At 45.6% G+C, this 19,136-nt stretch overlaps 1 protein-coding gene across 1 annotated transcript in view; it reads right to left on the bottom strand.

Moving 5' to 3' along the window:
* Positions 1-19,136, bottom strand: part of LOC129818278 (dymeclin-like) — a 149,910-nt gene that overhangs the window by 9,588 nt on the left and 121,186 nt on the right. Inside the window, exons 15-16 of the mRNA XM_055874023.1 lie at positions 13,552-13,734; positions 10,197-10,310 (exon numbers count right to left, since the gene is read on the bottom strand). Of these exons, the coding sequence (XP_055729998.1) occupies positions 10,197-10,310; positions 13,552-13,734 (297 nt within the window). The remainder of the gene's footprint in view (positions 1-10,196; positions 10,311-13,551; positions 13,735-19,136) is intronic.

Here is a 19,136-nt window from a genome sequence, read left to right as displayed (position 1 = left end):
GTTAAGGAAGACAGTAGTTCATAGTTCAGTATAGTTCAGACACAGCGGTAGGATTGTCAAACGTTTGCCTGCCGACAGTACTTAGCACCTCTGAACAGTGTCGGCAGTCAATCTCTTTAGTATTCACACAGCAAAGACCTTCAAGTCGTCAGCTACTCAGCCTTATTAAAATACTCCAAAACAGAAGGGGGCAGTAGTTTTGTTTGACAATGCATGTCTGTGTATGTTGCTTAGCTAGTTCATGGGTAAAAATAAAAATGGTCAAGATTGGTCTAGATTCCAAAGTTCGCTAGCTAGCTGCGCTAATGTTGTTATTTTGAAGAAAACTCTTGTTGATACTAGCCAGATAGCCACAGCTAGATAACTGCTTAGCAAGACGACGAAGAAACAATTTAATTAACTTTCCATAATCCCATACTGCCAGTGCCAGCCCATATCCAAATGTTTAGCTAGCTAGCTAATGTTAGCATATTTGCTAGCTAGCACAACATAGATGGCTAGCTAGAGACATTGCAATAACTCCGCAGCTAACACAGGCAGCAGTTTCATGAAAACTAATCCATTGTGATTGAATTAAAATATCAATACCTACCCTGCCCATGCCCAGTAACAGCTAGTGTCCTTCCTACTATCAACAAGAGGCCAGCCAGAAAGTCTCTTTCAACCAACAAAGCAGCCAAGCCAAGCCCTACCTAGCCCATCCAAGAAATGCAGCAGGCAGGCCTGTATAATCATCAATAATACAGTGATATCTCATCATATCCCACCAGTTCACAGGGCGATGCTTGGGCCACACACTAATCACTGTATTATAGTCTTCATTGTGTGTCCACTCAACACAATAACAGTTGTGGGTATGGGGGGTATCGGTCTGTGGCACAGACTGGCATATGGGCTATGGACCCTGTGTGTTCATATGATACTCTGTATCAGCCAGTGCTTCATCTGGCTAGCTATCATTAGGTATTCAATGCATTCAAAACAGCTATCTAGATCAGTCCCTTGTTGCTTGCATGGCTTGCTGTCAATGTTGTTTTGTAAGAACATATCTAGCAAACTGGCTTCAGACTAATATGGTCAGGTAAACACACTACAGAGCCGGAATCCAGACACCCTTGCACTGGCCCCAGTGTTTCCTGGGAAGCAGACACAAACTAGCTGGTCCAGGATTGGCTCATGTTAGGCCTGGTTCCAGCAATTCCCCTCTCTCATTCCCTTCTCCCTCCCTTTCCCTGCCTGCAGAGCAGACGACATACTTGGCCCAGCCTTATGCCAGTCAGACCAGCCCAGGCGTGTATCCCAAATGGAACCATATTCCCTATTGGCCCTGGTAATAAGTATTGCGTTATAGGGAATAGGGTGCCATTTGGGATGCATATCAGACCAGCGCCCCCAGCCCTCGCCCCCCAGAACACAGACGGACTGACTGGGTCCATATCTTGACTGTAGGACTCTCTGTTCCCACTGTTACATGGCTTAGAAGGAATAGGCTTTACAGACCCCACGCAGACAGAGTGGAATGCAGCTAGAAGCAGATTAGAAGAAAAAAAAAAAGATTTCCCCCCCCCCCCACACAAAACAACAAACGTTTATTATATTATTGGTACGTTTCAGGTAGATGTTCAGGTGTGTTTCAGGTGTGAGGGGCTCGTCTGCTTCTCTGTCTGCTGGCCTCTGGAAGCCCCAGGTATGGAGCGTTCTCCTCTCTCCTTCCCTCCTCTCTTCTAAACCTACTCTCCTTACCCCTCTTCTCACCTGTACTCTCCCCCTTCTCTGTCCAGTCTTCTTCCCTCCTCTCTCATATCCTCCCCAACTCCACTTTACCCTCCGCTCTCCTCTCCTCTCCTGTCCAAAGGAGCCAAACTGTCTATACCTTATCACTACAGAACGAGGCAGCGCAGGCCAAACAATACATTCCACAGGCGCTGTCTGATTACGTCCCAAATGGGATACTATTCTCTATATAGTGCACTACTTTTCTGGTCAAAAGTCGTGTCCTATGTAGGGAATAGGGTGCTATTTGGGACATAGGCTGTCTGTCATTGAAAGTCGTTGAGCCTGATAGGTGGAGGAGTAACAACACAGGGCCGGCTCTGTTGATATTCAAATGGAGGAGGAGGGGGAGTGGGTACTGGGCTCACAGAAGACTGGGAAGGAGAGTGAAAGGCAGGGAGGGATGTAGAGGGAGAGTGAAAGCCAGGGAGGGATGTAGAGGGAGAGTGAAAGCTAGGGAGAGAGGGAGAGAAGCTGGGAGAAGGAGATGAAAAAAGGGAGAGAGACCGAGACAGAGGGAGGATGGCTAGCAGGCAGGAAGAGAGAGACAGACAGAGACCGATACAGAGGGAAAGGCAGAGCGAGGGAGGCTGGACAGCAGGCAGGGAGAGAGAGGGGCTGGCCCCTAGCCCTGGATGGGTCCTTTGTCTCTGCCTAGGGGCTGAGGGCAGAGGTCTGAGACACATAATAGGGACAGTCTGGCGCTGCTGGGACACTGTGGTCTGGGGAAGAAACATCAGCTGGATATCCCTGGGGCATTCTCACCTTCTGTTAACCCTTTCATAAAGATAAAGACAGACGGCCAGCGACATCAGCATGTCTGGCTGACTCATTGACTCACAAAGTGTCTACCATGCTGGTCTATGTCCATGTCTAGTTCCTTCACCACTTCTATGCTAATATATGTCTGGTCTAGTTCATCCGTATGTGTAATAGAACCGGTGGCTCTGTGTGTCCGAAGAGAGATAAAGTGAAAACCGGAGCCCTTGACACACAAACCCAGACTAGACCCCTTGAGACCCAGATGTCCACGGACATACATCCTTTAACTCGTTTTAGACGATACAAGTCTACCATGTTCTTCTAGGTCTAGTTTAGTCCATCTGTATAGAACCAGTGACTGACTAGACTGTCCTATCATCATGATTTTTATAGATTTTGATTTTATTTAACTAGGCAAGTCAGTTAAGAACACATTCTTATTTACAATGACGGCCTACCCCGGCCAAACCCGGACGACGCTGGGCCAATTTTGGGCGGCCAACAGGGCGGCTGGGTAGCCTAGTGGTTAGAGCGTTGGACTAGTAACCGAAAGGTTGCAAGTTCAAATCCCCGAGCTGACAAGGTACAAATCTGTCGTTCTGCCCCTGAACAAGGCGGTTAACCCACTGTTCCTAGGCCGTCATTGAAAATAAGAATTTGTTCTTAACTGACTTGCCTAGTTAAATAAAGGTTAAATAAAATGAAATATGTGACTCCCATTCACGGCCGGATGTGATACAGTCTGGATTCAAACCAGGGACTGCAGTGACGCCCCTTGCACTGAGACGCAGTGCCTTAGACCACTGTGCCACTCAGGAGCCCACTAGACATATATTAGCATAGAAGTGGTGATTGAACAGACATGGACGTAGACACTTTGAGTCAGCCAGACATGCTGATGTCGCTGGCCGTCTGTCTCTATCTTTATGAAAGGGTTAACAGAAGGTGAGAATGCCCCAGGGATATCCAGCTGATGTTTCTTCCCCACACCACAGTGTCCCAGCAGCGTCAGACTGCCCCTATTATGCGTATCAGACCTCAGCCCCCAGGCAGAGACAAAGGACCCATCCAGGGCTCAGATGATAATGGTTAAAGGAAGTCAGAATGAATCATTTGAACTCCACATCCACACATTCAGCTGCTGCCGAACCCACCTCCTGTGATGGGCAGATTCAGATTCACTTTTATTAAATCGGGTTAGTTAGATAGCCAGTAAAGATAGATGATCATTTACATTTACATTTAAATCATTTAGCAGACGCTCTTATCCAGAGCGACTTACAAATTGGTGCATTCACCTTATGACATCCAGTGGACCAGCCACTTTACAATAGTGCATCTAAATCTTTTAAGGGGGGGGGGGGGGGGCAGAAGGATTGCTTTATCCTATCCTAGGTATTCCTTGAAGAGGTGGGGTTTCAGGTGTCTCCGGAAGGTGGTGATTGACTCCGCTGTCCTGGCGTCGTGAGGGAGTTTGTTCCACCATTGGGGTGCCAGAGCAGCGAACAGTTTTGACTGGGCTGAGCGGGAACTGTACTTCCTCAGTGGTAGGGAGGCGAGCAGGCCAGAGGTGGATGAACGCAGTGCCCTTGTTTGGGTGTAGGGCCTGATCAGAGCCTGAAGGTACTGAGGTGCCGTTCCCCTCACAGCTCCGTAGGCAAGCACCATGGTCTTGTAGCGGATGCGAGCTTCAACTGGAAGCCAGTGGAGAGAGCGGAGGAGCGGGGTGACGTGAGAGAACTTGGGAAGGTTGAACACCAGACGGGCTGCGGCGTTCTGGATGAGTTGTAGGGGTTTAATGGCACAGGCAGGGAGCCCAGCCAACAGCGAGTTGCAGTAATCCAGACGGGAGATGACAAGTGCCTGGATTAGGACCTGCGCCGCTTCCTGTGTGAGGCAGGGTCGTACTCTGCGGATGTTGTAGAGCATGAACCTACAGGAACGGGCCACCGCCTTGATGTTAGTTGAGAACGACAGGGTGTTGTCCAGGATCACGCCAATTTTCTTAGCGCTCTGGGAGGAGGAGACAATGGAGTTGTCAACCGTGATGGCGAGATCATGGAACGGGCAGTCCTTCCCCGGGAGGAAGAGCAGCTCCGTCTTGCCGAGGTTCAACTTGAGGTGGTGATCCGTCATCCACACTGATATGTCTGCCAGACATGCAGAGATGCGATTCGCCACCTGGTCATCAGAAGGGGGAAAGGAGAAGATTAATTGTGTGTCGTCTGCATAGCAATGATAGGAGAGACCATGTGAGGTTATGACAGAGCCAAGTGACTTGGTGTATAGCGAGAATAGGAGAGGGCCTAGAACAGAGCCCTGGGGGACACCTGTGGTGAGCGCGCGTGGTGAGGAGACAGATTCTCGCCACGCCACCTGGTAGGAGCGACCTGTCAGGTAGGACGCAATCCAAGCGTGGGCCGCGCCGGAGATGCCCAACTCGGAGAGGGTGGAGAGGAGGATCTGATGGTTCACAGTATCGAAGGCAGCCGATAGGTCTAGAAGGATGAGAGCAGAGGAGAGAGAGTTAGCTTTAGCAGTGCGGAGCGCCTCCGTGATACAGAGAAGAGCAGTCTCAGTTGAGTGACTAGTCTTGAAACCTGACTGATTTGGATCAAGAAGGTCATTCTGAGAGAGATAGCAGGAGAGCTGGCCAAGGACGGCACGTTCAAGAGTTTTGGAGAGAAAAGAAAGAAGGGATACTGGTCTGTAGTTGTTGACATCGGAGGGATCGAGTGTAGGTTTTTTCAGAAGGGGTGCAACTCTCGCTCTCTTGAAGACGGAAGGGACGTAGCCAGCGGTCAAGGATGAGTTGATGAGCGAGGTGAGGTAAGGGAGAAGGTCTCCGGAAATGGTCTGGAGAAGAGAGGAGGGGATAGGGTCAAGCGGGCAGGTTGTTGGGCGGCCGGCCGTCACAAGACGCAAGATTTCATCTGGAGAGAGAGGGGAGAAAGAGGTCAGAGCACAGGGTAGGGCAGTGTGAGCAGAACCAGCGGTGTCGTTTGACTTAGCAAACGAGGATCGGATGTCGTCGACTTTCTTTTCGAAATGGTTGACGAAGTCGTCTGCAGAGAGGGAGGAGGGGGAGGAGGATTCAGGAGGGAGGAGAAGGTGGCAAAGAGCTTCCTAGGGTTAGAGGCAGATGCTTGGAATTTAGAGTGGTAGAAAGTGGCTTTAGCAGCAGAGACAGAAGAGGAAAATGTAGAGAGGAGGGAGTGAAAGGATGCCAGGTCCGCAGGGAGGCGAGTTTTCCTCCATTTCCGCTCGGCTGCCCGGAGCCCTGTTCTGTGAGCTCGCAATGAGTCGTCGAGCCACGGAGCGGGAGGGGAGGACCGAGCCGGCCTGGAGGATAGGGGACATAGAGAGTCAAAGGATGCAGAAAGGGAGGAGAGGAGGGTTGAGGAGGCAGAATCAGGAGATAGGTTGGAGAAGGTTTGGGCAGAGGGAAGAGATGATAGGATGGAAGAGGAGAGAGTAGCGGGGGAGAGAGAGCGAAGGTTGGGACGGCGCGATACCATCCGAGTAGGGGCAGTGTGGGAAGTGTTGGATGAGAGCGAGAGGGAAAAGGATACAAGGTAGTGGTCGGAGACTTGGAGGGGAGTTGCAATGAGGTTAGTGGAAGAACAGCATCTAGTAAAGATGAGGTCAAGCGTATTGCCTGCCTTGTGAGTAGGGGGGGAAGGTGAGAGGGTGAGGTCAAAAGAGGAGAGGAGTGGAAAGAAGGAGGCAGAGAGGAATGAGTCAAAGGTAGACGTGGGGAGGTTAAAGTCACCCAGAACTGTGAGAGGTGAGCCGTCCTCAGGAAAGGAGCTTATCAAGGCATCAAGCTCATTGATGAACTCTCCGAGGGAACCTGGAGGGCGATAAATGATAAGGATGTTAAGCTTGAAAGGGCTGGTAACTGTGACAGCATGGAATTCAAAGGAGGCGATAGACAGATGGGTAAGGGGAGAAAGAGAGAATGACCACTTGGGAGAGATGAGGATCCCGGTGCCACCACCCCGCTGACCAGAAGCTCTCGATGATCAGTTGGATGTCATAAGGTGAATGCACCAATTTGTAAGTCGCTCTGGATAAGAGCGTCTGCTAAATGACTTAAATGTAAATGTAAATGTAGATAGCCAGTCGAATCATAATGCAGGCCTTGCCAACTATTGTCCAATGTTCTAGTACTCTACCATGCAAGGCACTAAATAAAGAAAATGTCATTGGTAGCACTGGTGCGCTCAACTTTAAAAAGCTAGGAGCACCACATGAAATTTAGGAGCCCCAGAAGCAGATGTTTTGCCCTAGAAACTAATATGTAGCCCGGTAAAGACATTGAAATGACTAAGTCATTTGTGGAATATTAGGTTTCTGCATTGTTGTAAAAGCACAATTTTCCCATTGAAAATGTTACTGTCTCGTTAAAAAGGTCCGCTTCGTGATGATGACGTGCAAGAGATGTGTCATTCAGCCATTGCAATGCTGTGATCTCCTGAAGAAGCCATCCCTCTTCACATTCTTTCTGTGCCCCCAAATGTTTGGATAAACTGGTAAAGTTCGATAGCTAGCCAATGAGGTAACACGACTGAACAAAGTCTCAACAAATGGTTAACAACCGCCCCACGACATGGTTTATTATGGATGTAAAATGGTCCCGGCGATCTGCTATAGCAGGGTCTCCCAAACTCAGACCTGGGGCCCTCTAGGGTGCACGTTTCGTTTTTGTTGGCCTAGCTCTACACAGCTGATTCAAATAACCTACTCATCAAGCTTTGATTATTTGAATCAGCTGTGCAGTGCTAGGGGCCGAGTTTAGGAAACCCTGTACTACAGGAAGATAAGAAAATGAAAAAAATGTTGCGCTGGTAATATGGGACAGATCTGGTTGTGCTTGAAGTAAGCCATTGTCGCTGTAGTAATGGTGCAACCATGACGCTACCGAATCTGCAATTGCTTTTTTTCTCTCTCAAGGGCACTCAAACAATGGTACAAGCGAAGCCTTGTCATCACAATTATTAAGTGGAAGATTTTTTCCCTAAATCGCACAGGGCTCCCAAAATTAAACTCCTGATCGCACAGCAAAATATTAAGTCGCACTTCAGAGCCCTGCTACCATGCCATCTCAATTGAACAAATAGCTAGGCAATGCTCTATATAAGTGCTTTGTGAGGGCATTTAAAGACTTAATGATCATTTCATACAGCATTAATCATTAGCCTATACATTTTTATTTGGAAGATAAGATCGTGTCCCAAATAGCACCGTATTTGGGACACGATATAGTTCTCTGCTGCCAATGACTGGAACGAACTACAAAAATCTCTGAAACTGGAAACACCTATCTCCCTCACTAGCTTTAAGCACCAGCTGTCAGAGCAGCTCATAGATTACTGCACCTGTACATAACCCATCTACAATTTAGCCCAAACAACTACCTCTTTACCTACTGTATTTATTTATTAATTTATTTTGCTCCTTTGCACCCCATTATTTCTGTCTCTACTTTGCACTTTCTTCCAATGCAAACCAACCATTCCAGTGTTTTTTTAGTTTTTATTTTACTTGCTGTGTTGTACTCACTTCGCCTCCATGGCCTTTTTATATTTTATTTATTTATACATATATCTGTTTGCCTTCACCTCCCTTATCTCACCTCACTTGCTCACATTGTATATAGACTTATTTTTTTCCCCTGTATTATTGACTATATGTTTGTTTTTACTCCATGTGTAACTATGTGTTGTTGTATGTGTCGAACTGCTTTGCTTTATCTTGGCCAGGTCGCAATTGTAAATGAGAACGTGTTCTCAATTTGCCTACCTGGTTAAATAAAGGTGAAATAAAAAAAATAAAAAAAATAGCACCGTATTCCCTATATAGTACACTACTTTTGAAGAAAAAGAAAAAAAAGGGCACTATATAGGAAATAAGATGCGTGAACGCAGACAGAGAGAGACAGACAGACAGACAGACAGACAGACAGACAGACAGGGCGACAAGGAAGTGATGAGTCTCTCTCAGGCAGAGCAGACTGAGGCAGACAGACAGACAGACAGACAGACAGACAGACAGGGAGACTGGGAGACAAGGAAGTGATGAGTCTCTCTCAGGCAGAGCAGACTGAGGCAGACAGACAGACAGACAGACAGACAGACAGACAGACAGACAGACAGGGCGACTGGGAGACAAGGAAGTGATGAGTCTCTCTCAGGCAGAGCAGACTGAGGCAGGGTTGAGCGACGGAAGGATCGACCTAGATTATCAACACCACAGTGGTAATATTGTGTCAGGATGCATCAGTCAAGTGCGGCATGACATCATTACACTAGAGAAGAGATGAGAAATAAAGCTACACGAGCTGTCAATCAGACCAGTTCCATAACTTGCATAGACAGACGCACCTAAACTACAGAAGAGATACTTGCCTAGATAAAGGATAACGCAGGGGATCTCATGAGCTACACACGGAAGGTGTTGATACAGGAATCCGGTGCCACAGACACGGAATACTGTACACAGTAGAGTATTTGAAAGAAAACAAACACCATTTAAACTCAGGTTCTGACAGATACCTATGCCTAGATGAAGAGACTGCAGAGTTTTTCACAGAGAAATTCTGAAACGGAGGGTACTGAGATGTATAGGAGGAGCATATGGCTGGTCGCCAGACAGAATATCCCTTTAGCTAGCTAGTTACAGTAGTAGTAGAGACAAACGCCTTCCAGTTCCAATGACACGAGACAGAACACGGAACATAGAACACACGACGAAACACTCAATTAAGGCGTCTGGGCGCTGAAGATGGACCCCGTGCCTAGGATACATATTTCCTCCTTGATTATTGTATGGATGGGGAATTGTGGGTAGGCGGCATCCCGCGGCGAGGGTAAGGTAACGAGGTGCTGCTGTCTGATCTATTTCTCTCCCGGATTACGCATCCCAAATGACACCCTATTCCTCAAAGGTAGTGACACCCTACTGTCAAAGGTAGTGCGCTGTATAGGCAGCACGGTGCCATTTGTGACACAGACAGAAGACAAAGTGTCGGAGCGATGGCATCTTCTCGAAATGCCATTACCTGCAGCAGCATATTTACCAGGCGGGAAGGATGGCTGTGATGGGAACATTCATGCTAATGAAGATTTGAGCTGGTCTTTGTCTTAGCTCATCCTCATCCCTAACTCCCCAGTCCCAGACAAGCTCTCAGCATCCCAGCCCATCCCTTTCTTGTAACTCCCAGCCCCTTTTCCATCCTCCCCATCTCCCATCCTATCCACCATCCCCAGCTCCATTCCCACATCAATCCCTATCCCCATCCCTGATCGCTCCTACCAAAAGTAATCACATTACGTTCGGGTAATCGAAAAGTGACATGACTAATTACAATTTTGGACAGGTAACTAGTAACTGTAATGGATTACATTTAGAAAGTAACCTACCCAACCCTGTGTGTGTGTGTCTATGGTGTTACCTTGAGGCGCTCTTTGAGCAGAGAGTCTGCGTACGTCCGTCTGTGTGTTGGTCTGGGTTCTTACCTGGAGGCGGTCTTTGGCCGTGTATGTGTGTGTCTGTCAGAGTGCGAGCGTGTGTGTGTTACTTACCTGGAGGCGGTCTTTGGCCAGGTTGTGTGTGTATGTGTGTGTCTGTCAGAGTGCGAGCGTGTGTGTGTTACTTACCTGGAGGCGGTCTTTGGGCAGGGCCTGTGCTCCCTTCATGATGACCTCCTGAACCCTCTCTACTGACAAGTCTGTCCCTGCTGCCTCAAGACGCTGGCTGAAGAAACCTATCACCTGGGGGACAGTTACACACGTCAGAAAAAGGATTTGTGTGTGTGTGTGCATGTTAGCTCGAGGAACCTTTCAGTTGAACTGTTATTTTCCAGTCTTTTTCATGTGCTTTTCGGTGTCACCACTAACACGTCAATGAGTCTCGTCTCTGTACATTTGTACATGAATAACATATGTTGATCTGATTGAATTATCATCTAGATCCTAATTCATTTAATCCTGTTCTTTGGTTCTTCACACTAGTCTACCATTGCAACAGACGTCCCCCCCCCCCCACCATCACCCCCTTAGGCAGCGTTGTAGTAGACCACATATTGAGTGTCTCGGTCTCGGATCCATTTTTACTTGACTCAATCAATGAGGACTTGTCATTTCTTCCTGAGACCAGCCGAGACCCGAGGCTTCATTTATAACCGTTGTGTAAATTTTACAAAAATTTGGTGCAAGCCATACGTACGCATGTCTCCCATTATGAATTAGACGTGTTGTAAAACTAACTGTGCACGCGTGAAAAAGCCCATCCTTCACCTTTTATGGTGACAATAACACCCTTCTTTGCTGTAAACTTTGGAAGCATTGGAATTAGGCCAAGACAGTATCTAAAGGAAATAGCAATGGCGAACTTGATCAAAACGTCTTGGAGGTGGCAGAATGTTTTCTTTTGCAGTGACATTTGCTGTATCTGATCGTTCCGGAAACACAAAAACAATAACAAATTGTTTTAGACTTGAAAACAGATCGTTTGCATCGAATAATGTTTTGCATTGACTTTTTCCTGAACCTAAATATGCTGCACTGCCGCAAATTCTGAAACATTGTCTATTAAAAATAAAGCTCCAGTAGACCTACTTGCACTGGTAGCCTACACACATTCAATGCAAAAGATCAACTGTCTGTTCCCCTGTCAAATTCGATTGTAGGCCTGTGTTATAACAATAGTTCCCTTTCAGATGTATAGAGCAAAAACTAATTATAATGGCCTATCTAATAGGCCCAATTAAATGAGACACGCATGGTAATTTCTCGTATGGCTACTTGGTGAATATGAACTCTTTATGGCCAGAAAGGCGAAGAATTTATTATGCAATGGCAGATATATTTATTGTGTTTATAAATGAAATAGTCTCCTCGAGAAAGTACAGTATTCAGACACAGCCTATAAACGTCAATGGAAACGATGAACCATGCTCTACTGTTAAACTGCGCTTCAGATTGAATCTATTTACTACTGTGAAGTGGGTCCAATTCAATGAGAGATGGGACAAACGATAGCCGATCCTAACTTGTTGTACAGGCCTATAACTAACCAGGTTTCTATCAAAGCTTTTGTCAGATTAAAAAAAGATATGACTGGCCTGATGGAAACAGAACATGTCCCGGTAAACGTCCCAAACGTCGACAAAACCAAATACGCTAGAAAAGGTGGGATCTTTTTGTGTCGGTAAAATAAATGATTATTACGGAATGTTGGTGGAAAATATTTTATGCGCAAATATTGATTTAATAACCATCATATTTTTTGTATTTATTATGGATACCCATTAGAAGCTGCCAAAGCAGCAGTTACTCTTCCTGGGGTCCAGCAAAATTAAGGCAGTTTATACAATTTTAAAAACATTACAATACATTCACAGATTTCACAACACACTGTGTGCCCTCAGGCCCCTACTCCACCACTACCACATATCTACATGACTAAATCCATGTGTATGTATAGTGCGTATGTTATCGTATGTGTGTGTGTGTCTGTGCCAATGTTTTTGTTGCTTCACAGTCCCCGCTGTTCCATAAGGTGTTTTTTTAATCTGTTTTTTAAATCTAATTTTACTGCTTGCGTCAGTTACTTGATGTGGAATAGAGTTCGATGTAGTCATGGCTCTATGTAGTACTGAGTGCCTCCCATAGTCTGTTCTGGACTTGGGGACTGTGAAGAGACCTCTGGTGGCATGTCTTGTGGGGTATGCATGGGTGTCCGAGCTGTGTGCCAGTAGTTTAAACAGACTTGCTCGGTGCATTCAGCATGTCAAAACCTCTCATAAATAAAAGTAGAATTGAGTAAAAGTCATAATTAAAAGTCATACTTCAATAAAAGTCATACTGAAGTCAACTTGGAGTGACGCGATGACATGTTGCGTGGTCCTCCCACTACGACTCGGCGAAAGCATGCAGTTTATTAGGCTACAGATGAAATAAATGATGAACTTCACAGGGTGGTGAAAGTGCAAGGTGATGAGCTCGATGCTCCTTTCCAATAAATATCTAGAGTCTTATTCTGGTGACACGATGGCCGGGGATTGGCTGCCGTTTGACAAATAAAAATCTAGTTTTTTAAATCATAATAATAATAATTTCATCATGTAGGCTATACGTGTGCTCCAGCCAACAGCTCTCAGAGCCAACAGCATGCAGATAGCGCTGTTAGTGCACGTGCCAATACCAGAGCGGGCACACTCGCGATGTAACGCAACATTTGTTGTGAGAAAACTATCAGTAGAGTTCAAAATGCGATGGAAACCAATTGAATTTGTATTTTCTATTTGTTTAATGGGAATTTAACCTCAAAAAGGTATTTTATTTGCCCTACGTCATCACACATAGCCTTTTATCTGCAACAAGTCCATCTCAGCCACACATCTCTTGTGGGGAAAATGCAGATTTTCTTTATATTCACATGAAAATCTGTCACCAATTGGATGGAAACCTGGCTTCAATCCCAGACAGACCTCTCAAACATGATGCAGCACACACAAGCATCAGAAGCAGCAGGGCTGGGTTGCATTGAAAGGAGTAGTGAAGATTAGACTGCCATCTGTCTTTACTGTTTCGAGACACTTGTTGGAAGACTGAATGACAGCTAGAGTAGCTCTCAACAACATAATCATGTTCTTAATTCATATTTTACTATCAGCCCAACGAGGGTACAGAGAGTGGACTTATTTTATTCATCAATACAATTCAGAAACTTGTATCGAGTTGTACTGTGCTGGTTTCTTCTCATCTGACACTTCAATAGTGACCAGCCCTCACACCAAAACGTACAAAGCGTATTCACAAAACTACTGAAGTCGTACGCTTTCGAAATCCTGTTCATGAATTGTAAATTGCCCGTTGTTTTTCTATGTAGAGTCTTGGATTCATGTTTGAATTTTAATTCATTGGAATGGGGGCGCGTGCGTGTGCATGAGCAGTGTCCGTCTGTATGTGCATGCGAGCACTTGATCGCATGCCTCTCTCTCTGTCTCACCGTGTCGAGGTTCTGCACGATGTCCCGGAAGGAGGGGTGTGTTCTGAACTGTTCGAAGAGCTCTCTCTTGTAGAGCAGGGCGTAGACCAGGTTGGGGTTGTGGTGTAGAGAGTTCGACAGACACGAGTTGATGATCTCCAGCATCATCCTGATCACCTCCTCGATCACAATCAGGTCCTGGGCCTAGAGACGAGAGAGATGACTAACTATTAACACACAGGGCCTATGAAGAGAGAATCTGATGTATTTTATAAGAGACAGAAGAAGCAAGACACAAGAGACGACTTTTAGGTGAAACATTTCATGACCTGATGTTTCACTTTGGGGGAAAACTGTATGCAAGAATTACCCTGATGTTTCACCTTTGTCTTACTGCAGTAAATTAGATTTTTTTTTGCTAAATGTCCATTCTTATGCCAACACAGTGGTCATCTGGTTTAAAGCAAATCAGGGTTTACATAACCAAAAGAACAAGGCTACTAGAAGTAAAAGGGAAAGTTTGTTACTAGAATCAATGGTTTCCATTGGGTGGTAAATAGAAAGTGACGGTGGGTGAGAGCAGGGCAGCCTAGCAGCGGCCATAGCGAGGGAGCCAGAGAGGAAGCCGGGGGCACCACTAGGTCCGTAGCGGCAGTACACAGGGAACACAGGGGCAGGCAGGCGGCAGGGTGGTTGTGTCATGTTGAGGGATACCCATTGTGATGCCTGCGTGGCTGAGATGGTATCTAGCTCCATACAGACTGTCTGGAGTCTCTGGCTAGGGACCAGACAGCACTGCAGCACTCTGCTATGCAAAACAGCAACATATTATGCCTGCCTCGCAGGGAGTGAGTGACAGAGAGAACGAGAGAGAGAGAGAAAGAGAGGAAGAGCAGACGGAGTGGGGAAGTGAAGTCCCTTCCGTGGCTGGATTACCTCATGCTATCGTTCACTCCCACTTTGTAAACCACCAATCTCTAGCTAACTATGCTCAGAATATCAAGGAACCTAGGTTATTGTAAAGGCATCAAATCCTGTTCTAGCAGCTGAAGTATGGTCACTCATCTAAACATGTGCCATTGGCCTGAAAACAATCATATAAATTCGAGAACTCACAATCATCAATACACCAGACAAAAGGACGTGGTGGTGGTTAGGGCTCTGTGGCGGTCATGACATTTTGTCAGCTTGTGATTGTCATGCAAATAACTCCCAGTCTCACGGTAATTGACCATTAATTAACATAAACATAATTTAGCATCTCCTTGCTTCCACACACAGCCTACAAGCCACTGACGCAGACCTTTGGAACATCTACATTTGGACAAGTCTAATAAATCCATGTAATATAGCCGACAAAAATAACAATAAATCCATTATTTATTTTAGACAGGTCAAAAGAAACATGACATGAAGAAAATGTAGTCTGTTTCAGATGAACAGAATAGCATGAGCTGTCCTTATGTTAGGTGCTGATCTGGCTATGCCATACGGCAGTGGGCTACACTAGTTCATTTAGCAGACAAGATTTGCTTAGAATTCCGTGGAATTATTTTATAGTATTTTATAGTATGAAGAATACAATTGAACATAGCTGAATAAAATAGAAAGGATATGTTCTACAAACGATTTGGGGGAGTGCGCACATGCGGCTATTCTGTGTTGAAAGGTTAACAGAGATACTCCTATATGCTTAATTATTTATGTAACTTTAGTTGTGATAAATGATAGGCTATATGTTTCGATTTTTAATACATTGTAAGGCTGCATGATGCGACTAATGATGATTTGAAAAAAGTCACATTAAAAGAGATGAGTTTTTTTGCGCAAGCTGTACACACTTCATCAGTCTCTCATTCCCAATTTGACAAGCACTTGATAATGCCTAGAATTTCTCAGCAGCAGATATATAATTCACAAGTGATAGTGAATGATATTAATATTGTCACCCATTAGACTATTCTTGATTTAATATTGTCTTTACATATACTAAATAATGTGTGAAATGTGTTTGATTTAGAATGGACCATTATCATACACCTGTCTCGAAACAGATAAACTCATGGGCTCTCATGTAGTGTTTGATTAGATTTTCGATTACATTTGCATTGATGTCAGAGTGATTACATGGACAATAGAGTACTGAGTACGAGGCAGTTAGCAAGATTGGTAGGCTACAAATGACCATCAGCAGCATCAGAGCTTGGAGAAGCCTAATTGGAGAAGCCTAATTACCATGATTATCATACAGTCACCGTAACAGCCCTAGGGGAGGCAGGTAGCCTAGTGATTAAGGCATTGGGCAAGTAACCGAAAGGTTGCTGGATCAATTCTCTGAGCTGACAAGGTAAAAATCTGTTGTTGTGCCCCTAAACAAACTAAACATAACTTATTACAAGCTGTTCCCTGGTAGGCCGTCATTGTAAATAAGAATTAGTTCTTAACTGACTTGAAAGGGAAATAAAGATTATATTTCAAAAAAATCACCATAAACATCTGTGCACCCATAGAATAAAATAGAACATATGGTATTGGTCTACCACTCTACTAGCTCCAAACCACATGGGCTTCCAGAGTGTCAGCTGAGTACTAGCAGCAACAACACACCATACCGTTCCAACTGCAGAGGGACTCACACTGTCCTTTTGACTCACAGAACAACTCATGTCCGAACCAATTTCCTCACAGCGAGGGAGAGAAGACATCACTCCTTCAGAGGGGGGGAGAGAGATAAGGGGAGAGAAAGAGAGAGAGAGAGACGCATGATATCTGCATCCGCATGGGGCTGCCAGCCTGATGCTGGTCTACTTGCTATTTCCCATTCGACTCCCTCCCTCCCACCCCACTGCTTGTCTACTTGCCATTTCACCTTTGACATCAACAGTTTCATTCTACCCAGTACCTCCCTCCCTGCCGTCTAGCGGCGCTTATGCCATATTCCCATGGCTGAGAGGGAGGAAAGAGCATGGCTGCATCCCTATTCCCTTTATAATGCACTACTTTTGAAAAGGTCCCACATGGCTCTAGTCAGAAGTTGTGCACTAAGTAGGGAATATGGTGCCATTTGGGACACAACCAATCATGTCTGTCTGCAGCAGCAGGAGAGCTGGATCACCCTCCGTGCGTCAGACCAATTTAGACCCCTGCACTAATGGCTTCTGAGTGGCTAAGACGGAGCCAGCCCACCAGCCGAGAGTCACTGGCTGAAAATTGAGTCAGAGACGCGATGGGGAGCCACTGACTGCAGGACCGCTGAGCACAAATAGGAAGAGAAGGAGAGGAGAGAGCGATCCATTCTGAGGACACAAAGGGTAGATAGGAAGTGCACACTGAAAGATGGATAGTTGGTTTATCGGAGTGATGGCATCTCCTGGCTTTAAGGGCCGTGGGTGCCTCTGCACCGCCATGTGATACATGTTCTCTGAACAGCTGGATCTCCAGTATCTTACAGAGATAGAGCCATGCCTGTTCCAGCCCAGGAGAAAAGAGAAGGCCTAGGAGAAAGCTGGTCTGAATAATCCCATGCAGTGTAGCTATAGCTAGATATCATCTTCTAGGGTAAGGCGGGGCAGCAGAGATGAAGAGGACATACTGTGCTCTTCATCTACATCTGATAGTGCAGCGCTGGCTTGTAGATAGCCGCTCTATTCAGATAGCCACTGGCTTGGCCTCCTGGTGTATTACATTACAGTAGTTTATGAAATGACATGGAAGAGAATAGATATCAGTCCAGCTGATCAGTCCTGCAAAGGTTCTCAGAGTCAGATGTCCAGATCAGAGAGAGATATGGAGAACAGTGAATAATCTCTAGGAGAGTGTGTAGGAGCGACGTTCAACCTACTGCAAAACCTGCATCAACAGGAAATGTATGTGCCAGAGTATGATTACTGGTGCGTGAGTGTGTGTCACAGAGGCAGCTTGCGTGTGAGGGAGTGTGTGTGTGTGTGTGTGTGTGTGTGTGTATATTTAAACACACACAAATACTCAAGATAAAACTACGAGGCAGGGATATGACGTTGTCATAGAAACATGCACATGATGAGCGAACGGAAGACAGATTATGGAATCAAACGGGGTGTTGGTGTGTGTGTGCGAGTTGCTCGCATCAAAAAGCTTTTCGTGTTCAAACAAACATGGTGTGTGACAGGAACAGTTTGTCTGATAACTGTTGAAAAGAGCCAGGCCGTGTCCCAAATGGCACTCTATTCCTTACATAGTGCACTCGTTTAGACCAGAGCCCTTTGGGCCTTGGTCAAAAGGAGTGCACTATATAGGGAACAAGGTGCCATTTGGGACAGAGAGTCAGTAAAACATTTATTCACACAACCATCTGTCATGTAGGACACAGGGAGGGACAAGGCCGGATTAAGAAAACATAGGCCCTGGGGCTTTGTTTTGGGAATAAAAGTGCTGCTGTTGGCAAAAAAAATTGGGAGTTGTTGAGAATTTATTTAAAAAATTGGTTCTACAGACAGATTAGTCTTCTCTTTTCAGCGGTAGGCATTTGCTTTCCAATCTTGACATTTTTACCACAATTGTATTTTGAAATTTGAAAAGGGCAAATAAACAGCCGCAACTAACTATAGAAATATAACCCATAGATGACAGTTCCCACTCAAGTCAGGACAGGTAGCCATTGCTAGCGTACCCATGAGCTTAACACTCATATTGCCAGGGTAAGAGCAGAGGTTCCAAATCCCTTCTATGGATTATAGGTCTATGGCCACAATAGAACAAGCTGTATATTTGGCGCACATGCTCCCCAAATTGCGGCCTTCCTGACTGGAGGCAACCGGTCACTGCCAAACTAAACACTTGAGTAAATGAGGGATACAACGTTTATGTTATGATGTGTGGGGTGCACTTTCCTGGCATGGTTTAGGTCCACTTGTATAATCTATGCCAAGGCGCATTGAAGCTGTTCTGGCAGCTCATGGTGGCCTAACACCCTTTTAAAAGACACTTTATTTTGGCAGTTACCTGCATGGCTTGTGATAAAATTTTATCCAGTTATGTTTTGTAACTACTGATGCTCTGTGGCTAAATTTTGCTCTCTGGTGTATTTGAACATTGAAAGAGGGCTCCTTTGGTTGGATAAAATTATAATAAAAAATTACTTTTTTGGGCCTCGTGCCCCTTATGGCATTGGGCCCTTGACTCACACAGTTGGTCAGTCCCATTTTCTTAAAATGCAGATCATTTTTTATTAATCAGTTACCCATTCAAGGCATGGCCCCCAGTTACCCACTTGGGCCCCCTACCTCCTCTCCTCCCCCAATCTGATGATTAGCAGAGCGGCAGCAGGCGGCTGTCTACACTCATTGAGAGAGGGCTCCTGAATCCTCCTGTTGGTGGTGGTTGCGGTAAAAATGTGTAAGATATATACTACATATACTGTATTTCATGTATTATTTTTTTTGGTTTGTTTGTTTTTGCTACCTGTTGGGCCCCTGGGCCTCAGCCCCGGTGAGCCCCTGCATTAATCCGGGCCCTGGGGAGGGAGTGTATACATTTGCTCCCTTGGCTAGGTTCAGAAGAGATGGTGTGTGTGTCTCCCTGTCAGTGTTTCAGTTCGGAAAATTTTTCACAGACAAGTGACTGGGAAG

This window comes from Salvelinus fontinalis, chromosome 21 (genome assembly GCF_029448725.1).
Source record: "Salvelinus fontinalis isolate EN_2023a chromosome 21, ASM2944872v1, whole genome shotgun sequence".
Lineage (NCBI taxonomy): Eukaryota > Metazoa > Chordata > Actinopteri > Salmoniformes > Salmonidae > Salvelinus > Salvelinus fontinalis.
The sequence above is the reverse complement of the archived record's forward strand: the minus strand, read 5'-3'. Positions and strand labels throughout refer to the sequence as shown.